Source organism: Microcaecilia unicolor, chromosome 10, assembly GCF_901765095.1.
Source record: "Microcaecilia unicolor chromosome 10, aMicUni1.1, whole genome shotgun sequence".
In the NCBI taxonomy this organism is placed as follows: Eukaryota; Metazoa; Chordata; class Amphibia; order Gymnophiona; family Siphonopidae; genus Microcaecilia; species Microcaecilia unicolor.
Genome location: NC_044040.1, coordinates 40,883,669 through 40,897,112, shown reverse-complemented (window position 1 = coordinate 40,897,112; position 13,444 = coordinate 40,883,669). Strand labels below are relative to the sequence as shown.

The 13,444-nt window shown below is 40.3% G+C and overlaps 1 protein-coding gene across 2 annotated transcripts in view; it reads left to right on the top strand.

Annotated features, from left to right (window-relative positions):
• Nucleotides 1–10,823, top strand: part of CERK (ceramide kinase) — a 126,012-nt gene extending 115,189 nt beyond the window's left edge. For both annotated transcript variants that reach the window (XM_030216414.1, XM_030216415.1), the window contains one exon: nucleotides 8,654–10,823. In XM_030216414.1, coding sequence (XP_030072274.1) covers nucleotides 8,654–8,714 — 61 coding nt within the window. In that variant the 3' untranslated portion in view covers nucleotides 8,715–10,823. The remainder of the gene's footprint in view (nucleotides 1–8,653) is intronic.
• The last annotated feature ends 2,621 nt before the right edge of the window (nucleotides 10,824–13,444 follow it).

Genomic DNA, 13,444 nt, shown 5'->3' with positions numbered 1-13,444 from the left:
CTGCAAACAAGCCTTAGCCTTCTATCTGGAGCGGACTAAAGCCCATAGTCCACCCAGCTTTTTTTTTTTCATTTGACCCAAACAGGATGGGGCTAGCCATTAGCAAATGCACTATTTCCAGTTGGCTAGAAGATTGCATCTCCTTCACTTATGCCCATGTTGGGCAGACTCTAGAGGGTCATGGCAAGCAAGGCTCCTAATGTCAGTTTCAAATTATACAAATATGCAGCAGTGTTAATCATTCAGACCACATCACTGAATGATTAACATATGTAACTTTGGATCTCAGGCATTTCAAGTTATACCTGCTATTTCAGCAGTCCATCTATACTAGAAATGTTGATATCTGGCAGCTGAATATTGCCATTTAGATATATAATTGTCCCCTTTTGTACAGATAAGTTTGACTATTTATCAATTTATGTCTTGAATTATCTGTTTAGTTGGCCTGAATGTGTATGCTGGTGCTGATGCTGCCTGCATAAATGCTTTGTATATCTGGTTTTTACTACTCTTATCACCATAAACAGGTTGAACCACCATCTGCTTAGTATAGTTCAGATACAAGCAAACTGCACTATCTGCCTTCACTGTGGCTTATTCATAATTCAGGTGCATGGTGTGTTATCTTAAGCATCTTTTGCTTACAATTGTATTCACTCTTTGGCTCCCAATGTACCAGATCTCTTTAGTGGCATTGTACAGTGCTCTCTTATCTGTGGTCATCTCTGCCAACTCCAATCTGTATTTTCCACTTTACTGCACTGTATGCCTAGAATGGCTTTCCTATCATGTTTCCTGTTTGGCCATTTTTTTAAATCCAGCAACGAAAACGACGACAAAAAAAAAATTACTTTTTGAGGCTGCTTTTTAAATCTTGGAACCAGGTTCTCTCCCTAATCATAGGCATATTCAAACTGTTTTCTATAATAAACGAGAGGCTTCTGGAAATGTATTTGACTTGTGTTGTGTATCTAGGCTATATTTTAAGCTCCATGGAGCAAGGAGTGTATATTTTCTGTATAAACGTTCTATATAATGCTTTGTATGTCTCATAGTGCTATAGTAATGTTAATTGCTATATCACAATATATAGAATTTCCTATTTGCAAACCAAGCACTAAGTCCTTAGTTTGCATATAGAAAATTCTATATGTTGTGATACAGCAATTGCTATTAACAGAAAAGGCAATTTAGAATGAGATAATAGGATGGATTCATCTCCTTAACTCCATTTCAGTTCTCACGATCAGCATGTGTTCAAACTGACCAAATCTTGATAGTCTGATTAATTTCTGCTGCTGTTAATGTGTTTATTGCTCTTTTACTGGATAAATAAAGGAGCAAGTGAAGCACACTATATGCAAATTAAGACATTACAGTCGTTTGATTGTTGGTAGCAGATTGTGAATGACAATAGTAATGTTAGTGTCACATTGGAGAGCTCAGAATGCAGGCAGAAAAGCAGAATAAAACAGATTTCTGTTGATGGGTTAAGTGGTAAATCTGCAGTTTTTGAGGGAATACGGAGGATGGGGAGGGGGGGATTTGATTCTGGTTGTATGTGTAATGCTTCTGCTTGTAAGGAATACTGAGTTGTCTTTCTCTTAGAGTTGGATGATATCAGTTTTAATTTTATTTGAAGAATTTGATTAAAGAAAATGTCTTGCATAATTGTGTGGTTTACAGTTCAAAACCAAGATAATACAAGAGGAAGTAACATCGCGGCTCTGGATGGCAGCCTGATCCCTGAGTTCATGCATCCCCACTAACTTAACTTGCTTAATCCCTTGCCATCTGCCTTTGCATTAGCCTTACCTGTGCTTCTGAAGTGTTGGAGAGACAATATTATGGCTTCCTGATCTAAGTCTACTATTAAGGAGGATGGTAAGCTCCCCCAAAAGCCCAGATCCAAACCTTCATGCCATGTTTCCCCAGGCCCTGATTCCCTGACTGATTCAGAGTCCTTGAAGTCTGCGGATGAACGTCAGGAGGCCGCCACCTCTTGCAGTGTGTCTTGAGATTTTAAGTGCAGTTTCACGGAAATTTGCAAAGAGTTGAAAAGCATGCAGGGCGAGATTTTGGAGAAAATTGAGACTGTGTGCTGGGACGTCAGAGGTTTGGGTGCGAGAGTGTTGAACTTGGAGACCAGCGTTGATGAGCATACTGAGGCCCTAGAAACACTCAGACGGGGTGGCAGAAAAATCTGAGATTCCTCAGGGTGCCTGAGGCGACAAGAGTGGAGGATGTTCTGCCATTGTAGAGGTGCTTTGCACTCAGCTTTTTGGCAGAGGCGGGGATGCAGCCCTACTTGAGCTTGAGTGCACACATCATGCACTGGGTCAGCGCCCCCTACCCCCCAAAAATCACCCTAGGGACATTGTGGTGCAGTTTGTCCCGTATGCTGTGAAGGAGCGCATCTATCAGCAAGCTCGTTAAAAGGGCGCTTTATGCTATCAGGATGCTCTGTTCCAAGATCTTTCTGCACTTTGCTTAAGCAGAAGGATTTTAAACTGATGTTGGAGATATTCTAAAAGGAAAAGATTTCAAACCATTGGACCTTCCCCTTTGCCTTGTCTTTTGTGTTTACAGGCAAGACTCACTGAGTAAAAACCATCTCTGAGGCTTGGTGGATCCTACAGGGATTGGAGGGTGTTCCTCCCTCATCTACATCATCATCATCGGTAGTGGCTCCAAATACTTGTGCTAGATTTCAACAGTGGCAGCGAGACCTGCATAAAGTGCAGAAGATACGCTGGTTCCTTTCTGCTGGGATTCATTGAACTTTGACTTCTCTGTATTGTCAATACATCTTGATATCTGTTGTTTGTTAAATTTGGAGCCTCTGCTTCTCCTATGAAGTGACATCCTTCTTTGTTGGGGTGTAATTTTACTGGTTGGAGCTTGAGGTCTAGCTTCAGGCATTCTCTCCATCGTATTTAGTTATATACACTGTTTTTAAGAAGCATGTGTGGCTGTGTGAATTGCTGTGTTATTTGAACTCTGTTTTGTCCAGGGGATTTATTTTGCTTTGTTTTTCTTCTTATATTGGGGGTGGAGGGGGTTGGGTTGGTTGGACTGGGGTTGTGGGTCAAGACCTCCATTTCCTTGCAGTGTAGGCTTTGGCTTGCATTTGTAGGTTTTTTTTTTGGGGGGGGGGGGGCTTGGGGAGATTCTAGGTGGCTGGGTTTTTATTGGTTGGAACAGTTCGTTGTTGGGAAGTGGATGCTACTACTTTGGTTCTTTTATACTGAGGAAAGGATTCTTTTTGTATTCTGAGTGGTTTGTTTATTGGGGGGGGGGGGGGTTGGGGGAGTTTTCCACCGACTGTGTAATTTCTTTGCTTTTGTTTTGTTATTTGATTGTACTTGGGGATTGACTTTAAGATTTTAACTTGGAATGTAAAGGAACTTAACCCTCCTAGGAAGATTGCAGTGATCCCTAAGCTACAGAAAGATCTGACAGTGTGCCAGTCCTATCACCCTATCTTCGTGTTGAACACTGTTATGAATATTTTGGTGAAGGTTTTGGCCAATAAGCTTGTTGCAATCCTACCTTCCTTGATCATCCTGACCAGGTAGGCAATCCCATCAGATTCTGTTGGAGCAGGGTCGAGTTGGTCATATAAACTTGGCCTCTTTGTTGTGGGTGCCTCCTCGGCATAGGGAGCTTGCAGTGACCACTTGGCCCAGTACTCGTTATACTCTTGAGCTTTAGGATTGCATGGGAAGAGATCGAGACTCCGTTATCAATGTTTTCTCCTATTGTGGATAACTGTCTTTTTCCATTTGGCCAAAGACCTGGGGTCTTTAGGCAGTGGCATATGGTGCAGTTAGTTACCTGTGGGCAACTTTTTGATGATGCTGACTTAATACCTTTTGAAAAGCTGGTATGTGACTATCAATTGTCACCAAGTGATCATTTTGGTTATTTGCAGCTCACTCGTTTCTTAACTTCGAAATCTGTTACGCTTGTTGTCATGTGAGAACACTTTTCTGGAAAATTTGTGTGAAGATTTTCATAATGCTCATAAATTAACTTCAGTGCTGTATCGTTATCTTAGGGACAAGACTGCTCCTTGATCTGTCTCATAGAGCTAAATGGGAAGCTATGCTAGATACTCGATATGAGGAGTGTGATTTGAAGGCAATGGAAGTGGCATTGCTGTGCTTGTCTAGAGCTGTTAACTTTCAAGAGAATGGACTTCATGTATCATTGGTATCTTACTCCTGCCAGACTCCATCACATTTTTTCTGCTGTTTCAGCACTTTGTTGGAGAAAATGTGGTGCGAGAGGAACTTAGCAGAGTTTAAAAAGGGGTTGGACGGTTTCCTAAAGGACAAGTCCATAAATCGCTACTAAACGGACTTGGAAAGATCCAAGATTCCAGGAATAACATGTGTGGAATGTTTGTACGTTTGGGAAGCTTGCCAGGTGCCCTTGGCCTGGATTGGCCGCTGTCGTGGACAGGATGCTGGGCTCGATGGACCCTTGGTCTTTTCCCAGTGTGGCATTACTTATGTACTTATGTACTTATATGAGACACATTTGGTGGACCTGTCTCAAGGTGTGTGCTTATTGGGAGATGGTGCAGTATAAGCTGCAATCTTGATTGGATCTTGAGAATACCATAGGACCTGGGGGATCTACTTGCTTAATAGACCAGTTCCAGGAGCACGCTTGAGACAGTAACGTCTTATCCAATATTCTCTTAATATATCATGACTCACTCTGGCTACTGCCTGGAAATCGGAGACTCTTCCACCTGCCTGTAAATGGATTACAAAACTTTGGTTTATAGCGGATGTGGAAAAGATCACAGCATAGCATAACAAGACCCTGGCTAAATGGGAGCGCATATGGGAACTCTTTCTTACTCATTGCTCATAGAATTTGTTTATGGACATTCATTGCTCATTGGTTTTATTGCATCAGTCTGGTGAAGGGGAGGGGGTTTTTTGTATTTCTCTCTAAAAATTGGAAGTTCCTGTTTGGGCCTTTATGTTTGAGAAGCAATTTGTTTCACTTAGTGTTTATTTTGCTTCTTATGTTTAATGTATATTGCCTTTTCTTTGTAATGTTGACTTGAGCTTCTAATTTAAAAGACCTATAAAAATTTTAAAAACCAAGATAATACACATATATGTAGCTGTGTGTCTGCTCAAGGGAAGCGAGGGGAAGGCATGATAGCAGTTTAATGAAGATCTTTCATTCACTGTCCTTAACCAAGACAATGTTCATTCTTTGATTTGCGGTGACTATTTCATCTGCCTTTCTTTGGCCTCCCATCTTTGATTGCTTTTTTGCAGTTCAGGCAGAATACAGCAGCAAGAGTATTTTATTTCCTACAAATTTCTTTCTGTCCCATCCTTGATTCTGGCCTCTAGCTTTTTCCCTACTTTAATATTAAATTTCGGCTTTGCAGTTTGTTTTTCAAACGTTTTCATGGAAGTGTCCTGTTCTGCATATTGGCCATTTGCTCAATGTTTTATCAGATTTGTGAGGGGCATTAGCCATATGTATGGTAAAAAAGCCATTCAAAAGAATTTTTTTCACCTATAACAAGTGTTTTCCTTGTGAACAGAATCCCTCTCACCTCTCTAAGATTGTCAGTACTTTGTCCAGCACTGAGTAGACCACTGTGTGCAAGTAGAACCATGCATGCTTAGAACTTTTCACTTAGTTTTGAGTTCTGGGAGAGTTTTTATCCTTGTGGCATTTGAACATCACCCAGTGATGTGCCTGATCAATGGTAGATGTGATGTGTATGTTTTTACATCATGCATATTGTTTAGCCCTAAGACCAAAAAGTTCCACTTTGGTCTTTTGAGACCACAAAATCTTCTTTCACATAGATATACAGTATGCTCTGTTTTTACAAATGCTCTGTGGCACATCATAGGGCATTTCTTCAGCAGTGGTTTCCTCCTTGCACCCTCCCATATGGACCATGATCATGTTATAATCTTGAAATTGTTCAACAATTACCATTTTCCTCATTCTCAACCAGAGACCTCTGTAGTTTTCTTTGTTTGTTTTTGTTTTTTTAAGTAATCTTGGACCTCACAGTGACCTTCCTCATCAGTTCCCTTAACCCAAGGCTACTGACCAAGGCAATATCTTGAGGTGCCAAACTGTTTTCACCTTGCAGTGATGGACTAGACAGTGTCCCAAAGTATATTCAAGCACATTGAAATTTTCTTATACCCTTCTAGTCTGTACCTTTGAATATGCTTATGCTGGAGTTCTTTCAGCAACATACAGTGGTGGAAATAAGTATTTGATCCCTTGCTGATTTTGTAAGTTTGCCCACTAACAAAGACATGAGCAGCCCATAATTGAAGGGTAGGTTATTGGTAACAGTGAGAGATAGCACATCACAAATTAAATCCGGAAAATCACATTGTGGAAAGTATATGAATTTATTTGCATTCTGCAGAGGGAAATAAGTATTTGATCCCCCACCAACCAGTAAGAGATCTGGCCCCTACAGACCAGGTAGATGCTCCAAATCAACTCGTTACCTGCATGACAGACAGCTGTCGGCAATGGTCACCTGTATGAAAGACACCTGTCCACAGACTCAGTGAATCAGTCAGACTCTAACCTCTACAAAATGGCCAAGAGCAAGGAGCTGTCTAAGGATGTCAGGGACAAGATCATACACCTGCACAAGGCTGGAATGGGCTACAAAACCATCAGTAAGACGCTGGGCGAGAAGGAGACAACTGTTGGTGCCATAGTAAGAAAATGGAAGAAGTACAAAATGACTGTCAATCGACAAAGATCTGGGGCTCCACGCAAAATCTCACCTCGTGGGGTATCCTTGATCATGAGGAAGGTTAGAAATCAGCCTACAACTACAAGGGGGGAACTTGTCAATGATCTCAAGGCAGCTGGGACCACTGTCACCACGAAAACCATTGGTAACACATTACGACATAACGGATTGCAATCCTGCAGTGCCCGCAAGGTCCCCCTGCTCCGGAAGGCACATGTGACGGCCCGTCTGAAGTTTGCCAGTGAACACCTGGATGATGCCGAGAGTGATTGGGAGAAGGTGCTGTGGTCAGATGAGACAAAAATTGAGCTCTTTGGCATGAACTCAACTCGCCGTGTTTGGAGGAAGAGAAATGCTGCCTATGACCCAAAGAACACCGTCCCCACTGTCAAGCATGGAGGTGGAAATGTTATGTTTTGGGGGTGTTTCTCTGCTAAGGGCACAGGACTACTTCACCGCATCAATGGGAGAATGGATGGGGCCATGTACCGTACAATTCTGAGTGACAACCTCCTTCCCTCCGCCAGGGCCTTAAAAATGGGTCGTGGCTGGGTCTTCCAGCACGACAATGACCCAAAACATACAGCCAAGGCAACAAAGGAGTGGCTCAGGAAGAAGCACATTAGGGTCATGGAGTGGCCTAGCCAGTCACCAGACCTTAATCCCATTGAAAACTTATGGAGGGAGCTGAAGCTGCGAGTTGCCAAGCGACAGCCCAGAACTCTTAATGATTTAGAGATGATCTGCAAAGAGGAGTGGACCAAAATTCCTCCTGACATGTGTGCAAACCTCATCATCAACTACAGAAGACGTCTGACCGCTGTGCTTGCCAACAAGGGTTTTGCCACCAAGTATTAGGTCTTGTTTGCCAGAGGGATTAAATACTTATTTCCCTCTGCAGAATGCAAATAAATTCATATACTTTCCACAATGTGATTTTCCGGATTTAATTTGTGATGTGCTATCTCTCACTGTTACCAATAACCTACCCTTCAATTATGGGCTGCTCATGTCTTTGTCAGTGGGCAAACTTACAAAATCAGCAAGGGATCAAATACTTATTTCCACCACTGTATGTTTGGCATGTTCCGACCATTGCTTCAGTTTCACTTCATAGAATAGAAACAGCTTGATTTTATTTTATATCCAATATTGGAGTCATCTCAGATCCAGCTATTATGATTTATTTATTTGACATTTATATCCCACATTATCTCAAATAGAATTCAAGTTCAGTGTGGCTCACAATTTATAACAAAAGTAGAACTGACAAGGTGTTCTGATTGCATAGAACTATATATATATATATATATATATATATATATATATATATATATATATATATATATATATATATATGTGTGTGTGTGTGTGTGTGTATATATATATTACTAATAACAGCATAACATGAAATCGTGATAATATAACATGTCTGTAATATGTAGGATAGAATGTGAATATGGACAGAGTTGTTAACACACTGGGACTTGAGGTAAATTTTGGATTCAGAGCCATTTTGGGTTTGGTGTAACTAAGGGTATAATCAAGATGTTTAGATTTCTAATTTTTAATTATTTTTGGATAATGGTCTTTCATATTGTAGGTGTAGACTGTTAGCTCAGTGGAAAAAAATGCCTGCATATTAATGAATTTTGAAAATTGTATGATTTAGGCAGCAAAATGTGAAAACATTGTTCAAGGCTGTGAAGACCTACAATGCACTGTACTGTAAATGCTATTTTAATTCTGTTTTAGTCATTTTAAGCTGATATCTTCTTTTTCTTTTTTTTTTAATGTTTTGGTATACAAAGACTATTCGCACAAAATCTGCATGCTATTATTCTATAACTCAGTATTCTTTCTTTTTTTCAGGGTCCACTGCCAATTGATAAAACTGTTTGCACGTGGAATAGAGGAGGATTCTAAACCCTAAAGCTGCTGGCAATCCAGTCGGAGTATAACTATGACTTTACTGATGAATTTCTTTTTTAATAGTTCAAGAAAAAAAGAATTCTTCAAGCAAGCTACTGTGTGCTAGCAATGTAATTTGTATCTTAAAATTTTGAAATTGTTTTTTTTTTTAACGGATTAGCTAAAGTCCAGGTGTAGATTCATTTCAACTGGTAAAATATTAGCACTTTAGGTTTGTTGTGACTGTTCTAGAAAAGTGAGATAGCCTTGCCAAATTCTTATTGCTTAGAGTGTTCTCTGACTGGTTTCTATTTTTGAATACTTTTGTCCCCTATTACTAATCATTTTACCAGTCCCGTCTTCTCTTGATTCTAATCAAATTCAGATTTCTCAAACTAGAAAACAATTTGGGAGCCCATGTTATTGACCCACTGAACAGGTTTGGGATATCTGTGAATATGCATACTAGATAAGAAAAACAATGTTAAGCTGGCACTGCAGGGGCTGGACTAATAGCTAAATATAGCTTATAGTATGCATGTTTTTGTTAGTGGGGAAAAAATAACACATGAAAAAATTATTTTTATGTAATTCTCAACTGTACTAGACCTTATTGCAAATGCAATATACTAAAGCCCTATCTTTTGCTTCACCTGTACCTAGTAGGGGGAAAAATGGTTTCTTTCCTTGATTTAGCTTCTACCTTGCAACGTAGCAATGCAGTTTAAAACATATATTCCTAGCATTTTTAAATATCTATTTCAAAAAGCTATAGAAAACTAAAGAAATATTTTAGTAAACAATAACCACATCGCTATACTAATCCTACCTTAAAACTTGAACTAACCTTTGTTAGAGCATGACAAGAGGGGCATTCATTTATACCCTGTTCACTGTGAATTAATTTTTTGGTAATAGTGATAACTACATAAAACTAGTATTCACTGAAATAGTATAGTAGTTACTCAGCTAGGCATAACAATTTTACTATCTGCAGTTCTTTTTTATGACTGTAATAATTTCTGTACAGTTTACTATCTGCATAGTATGTTTTTATATGTAAGGTCTGTTCAAAGTCCTAGTCTAGTTCCTGTTTCTAGTGGTATAGAATTTGCTTATGAATGCAAACCGTGATGTTAATTTATTTATTGCTGAAGTTTAATGTAAAATGCAGGTTTTGAAGCGAAAAAATTCCAAGTTCAACTTCAATTCTTAAACTTATGCAATATCATTGATGTAATTTTTTAAAAATACAGCTGGAAGTAAACAAAAATCTTACAAAGATTTCTTCAGTAAAAGTGAAAAGTGCCTTTTTCCTGGGATATTGGGAAGTGTTCCAAATAAACCAGTGTTTTTAAAAATAGAAATAACCCTTCCCTAGCTGGCAGGTTGAGTGGTTTCTGGTGGGATAAGTAGATTTTAGGTCCTTTATTATCAGGTTCTCGCTGTTTCTAGGCATGTTCAATATGTGCAGACAGCAGTTCCTGTCCATATGACACACACTCGTCAGTCTTTGGGGAAAGAACCAATACTGCATCTCTGCTGCTATGAAATAAATAGGCATAGCAACAGGGTCTCCTGTTCAGTTTGACTGCTAAGGGCTCGCTGAAAAAGATATGTCCAATCAGATAGGCACAAGGGCACTTTTCACTTAGAAAATAAAATGCTTTTTTCATTTTACCAGAAAAGATGCCCTTTAATATCATAAGAACACAACATTTGCTGTAAAGATTATATTCATATTGTACAATTGTGATTTGTAAAAGGTAATTTATAGAGGCATGCCAAAACTGGCTGCTGAAGGGCATTTCTATCACCTGAAGTCTGGGAGACTTCCTCTGAATAATCTTCCCTTTAGTTTATTCAAACAAAAATGATTGCTATCTGTACTTGAATAATATGATTCAGTTCACCTGAAGGAAAGAAAACTGTGTAGGCATTGTGTGCTTAGGTTTTTGTTATAATGTATTTCAAATGTAGACTCATATTTTACTCTCCAGATGGCAAAGATGAAACACTGAAGTTTTATTTTCCTATGAATCTTGCTGGCTTCAAGATTATGAAAATAATATATTTGGTGTACTGATATGTTTAAAACAACTTTGGGCCATTAAATTTGTGTTATACAGAATATGGTGTTGGTGGTTTTTATCACTGATTTGTTTTCAGACAAATGCAACTGAGTCTTAAAAGAATGCCTATTCATTAAGGGCCCAATGCACAAAACTTAGCGGGCCAGCAACATACTTTTTTGACCAATTCCAGCTGGTTTAGCAAGCACGATATTGAGCGGGAGAGGCACAGAGGGGTTCTGCGGTCTGGTTTCCGTGAGAGGCAGCAGACAACGTGATGCGTGTGCTAATGCATTTAAATGACTCAATCAGTATTCAAATGTGCATTCCAAGCAATGCACAGCTGTTCTTTCAATCGATGCACAGAAGCAACCCCTACCTTTTTCATGGTAATATTTATGGGTGGTCAGGAACTGACATTGCATGACTGTGGCCTTTCCATGGAGCAGTCTGGTTTGTATTTCGGAGTTCGGATGATCCTTGATGTGCAGCAGACTTGTCGGATGGGCAGGGGAGAGAGGATCAGAAGCTTTTGAAAGCGGTAGCCAACTACCTACCCCCTAGCGGAATTGCAGCTGGGAGCCGATTGCACCCAAAGAACTGACTGGTGCAACTTTTTTACAACCTGATCTCCTCCAGCACACTGTAGCACCTTGCTTGCCAGATATACGTGGCTTTCATATACGTAGATTGTATGCAGTATGAAAGCCGTATGGAGCACACGCGGTTATCTCTTCGCCTCGGTTGATCCACCCCCCATTTCCAATCAGTACATCTTTGTATCCTCTTCCCTCTCATACGTGCTGCTACTGGTCCCGTCCCATCCCCCCCAATACCCCTAATCGGCGCCACATCCCGGACAATCCCCCCAATACCCCTAATCGGCGCCACATCCCGGACAATCCCCTCCTGCTCTGTCCCCAATCACTGCTGCAAAAGCATGAGATGGTTTCCAAGAGGCTCTTTGCTGTTTTTGCCAAATCTGACAGGTTGGGTGGGGGGCTTTCTGTAAAAGGGGGAGCAGGGTAATTGTTTGGCTGTTCTGGCCATGCTTAGCAAGTGGCTGCTATACACACGCGCTGGCGCTTTCCCATACCAAGCTGCTCTCTGTTTTTGCGAGCAGCTCATTTGCATGCGATTTTCTTTCTACATGGCTTGCTCTTTCCAAATTGGTAAACTTCAACAGGGATCGGAAAGGTACGGGTATTTTGTGGGGAGTTTAATGCATCTCCTCCCGAAGGGCTAGGTTTACTGAAAAGAGTTACTGCATTACTACACACTTAGGGGCCCTTTTATTCATCTGTCGCAAAAAGTGGCCTTTGCTTGGCCCAATGCAGCCACCGATGGTAGTTCTGAATGGAGCGCACCCCATTTCCAGCGCTCTGGAAAACTTTTTTCTGTAGTGCGTCGCAAACCTGGCGGTTATTGGGCATCACTGGGTGGCAGAAAGTGCTCCCCACCGCATGGCTACACAATATGGGTTATCTTACTACATGGTTATTTTTGGGGGGTGGGGGGCATTTTAACCCGCTGTTGTAAGAAGGGCCCTGGTACGTGGGAAAAACAGCCCCTGCTGCTACTGCAGGGTTCTTTTTCCACAGCATAGTAAAAGATCCCCGGCCTAAGAGATTGAAAATGCTAGAATAATTATTGCTTGAAAATATTGCAGACCTTTCAAATTATCAAGAGCAAATATCTTGATAATAAAGATTTGTATGCCTTGTCACAGAAGTTCTCCTGAGACAGAACTTGTTTGTATCCAAATATAGAATTTTGGTAACATAAGTTTTCACAGGTCTGCACAATCTGTGCTTCTCTCTCATCTGTATTGAGGCTTGATAGGATGCACTCCACAACTGGGAACAAAATCCTGGCATTGAATTTCCTTTGGATGCATGTCAGGTGAGTCTGGTACATGTGTTTGAATTGGCAGAAAATTTAGTCCTGAGAGAGATGCATTTTATTTTCTTGCGTAGACTGTATGTTGTTGCCAGCAGGCACCCAAAGCAGGAGCAATTCCTTCTGGGAAATGCACCAAATATGATGATCCTAATGGCACTTATATACACGGCATCTGGTAATGCCTCTGTATAGAGCAATTCTGAATTCTATATTTCTTCATCTCTCACAGAGTAAATCTGTACAGAAACATATTGGCATACTTGCTGGATATCACTCTGTCTCTAGTGTGATTTTGTTTGTACAGAAGGCCTGTTTGGTGGCCACATGGTGCATTTTTATTCAATGGACTGATGAGCTTCTACCTACAGTTTCTTAGTGGACAGTAAAAATGGATGAGCTGCTGAGGATGGACAAGTTTACTATCTTTACAAAAATGTTAAGTGCGGTATCCTAATATCATATTCTTTGAGCAGAAGTGACATGCTAACCCAGTTAAGAGATTAAATTGGGATTGATGATGTAGTGTAGCTTATTCAAAGATCCCTGCTTAATGAAGGAAGGAAGGAAGGAAACGGAGAAAATTGAAAATGTCAAGATAATTTGTTGAGAATTGTAATTATAATATGAAATGTTTTATTCATCAAAACATGTACAGACTTTTGAGCCATAAAAATAACTTCTAGCATGTGACGTATTTTGGGAAGACATCATGGAAAACCAGGGAGTAGATGTTTAAATGTCAGACCCCCCGATGCAGTTGCAACATAAAACATGGAGC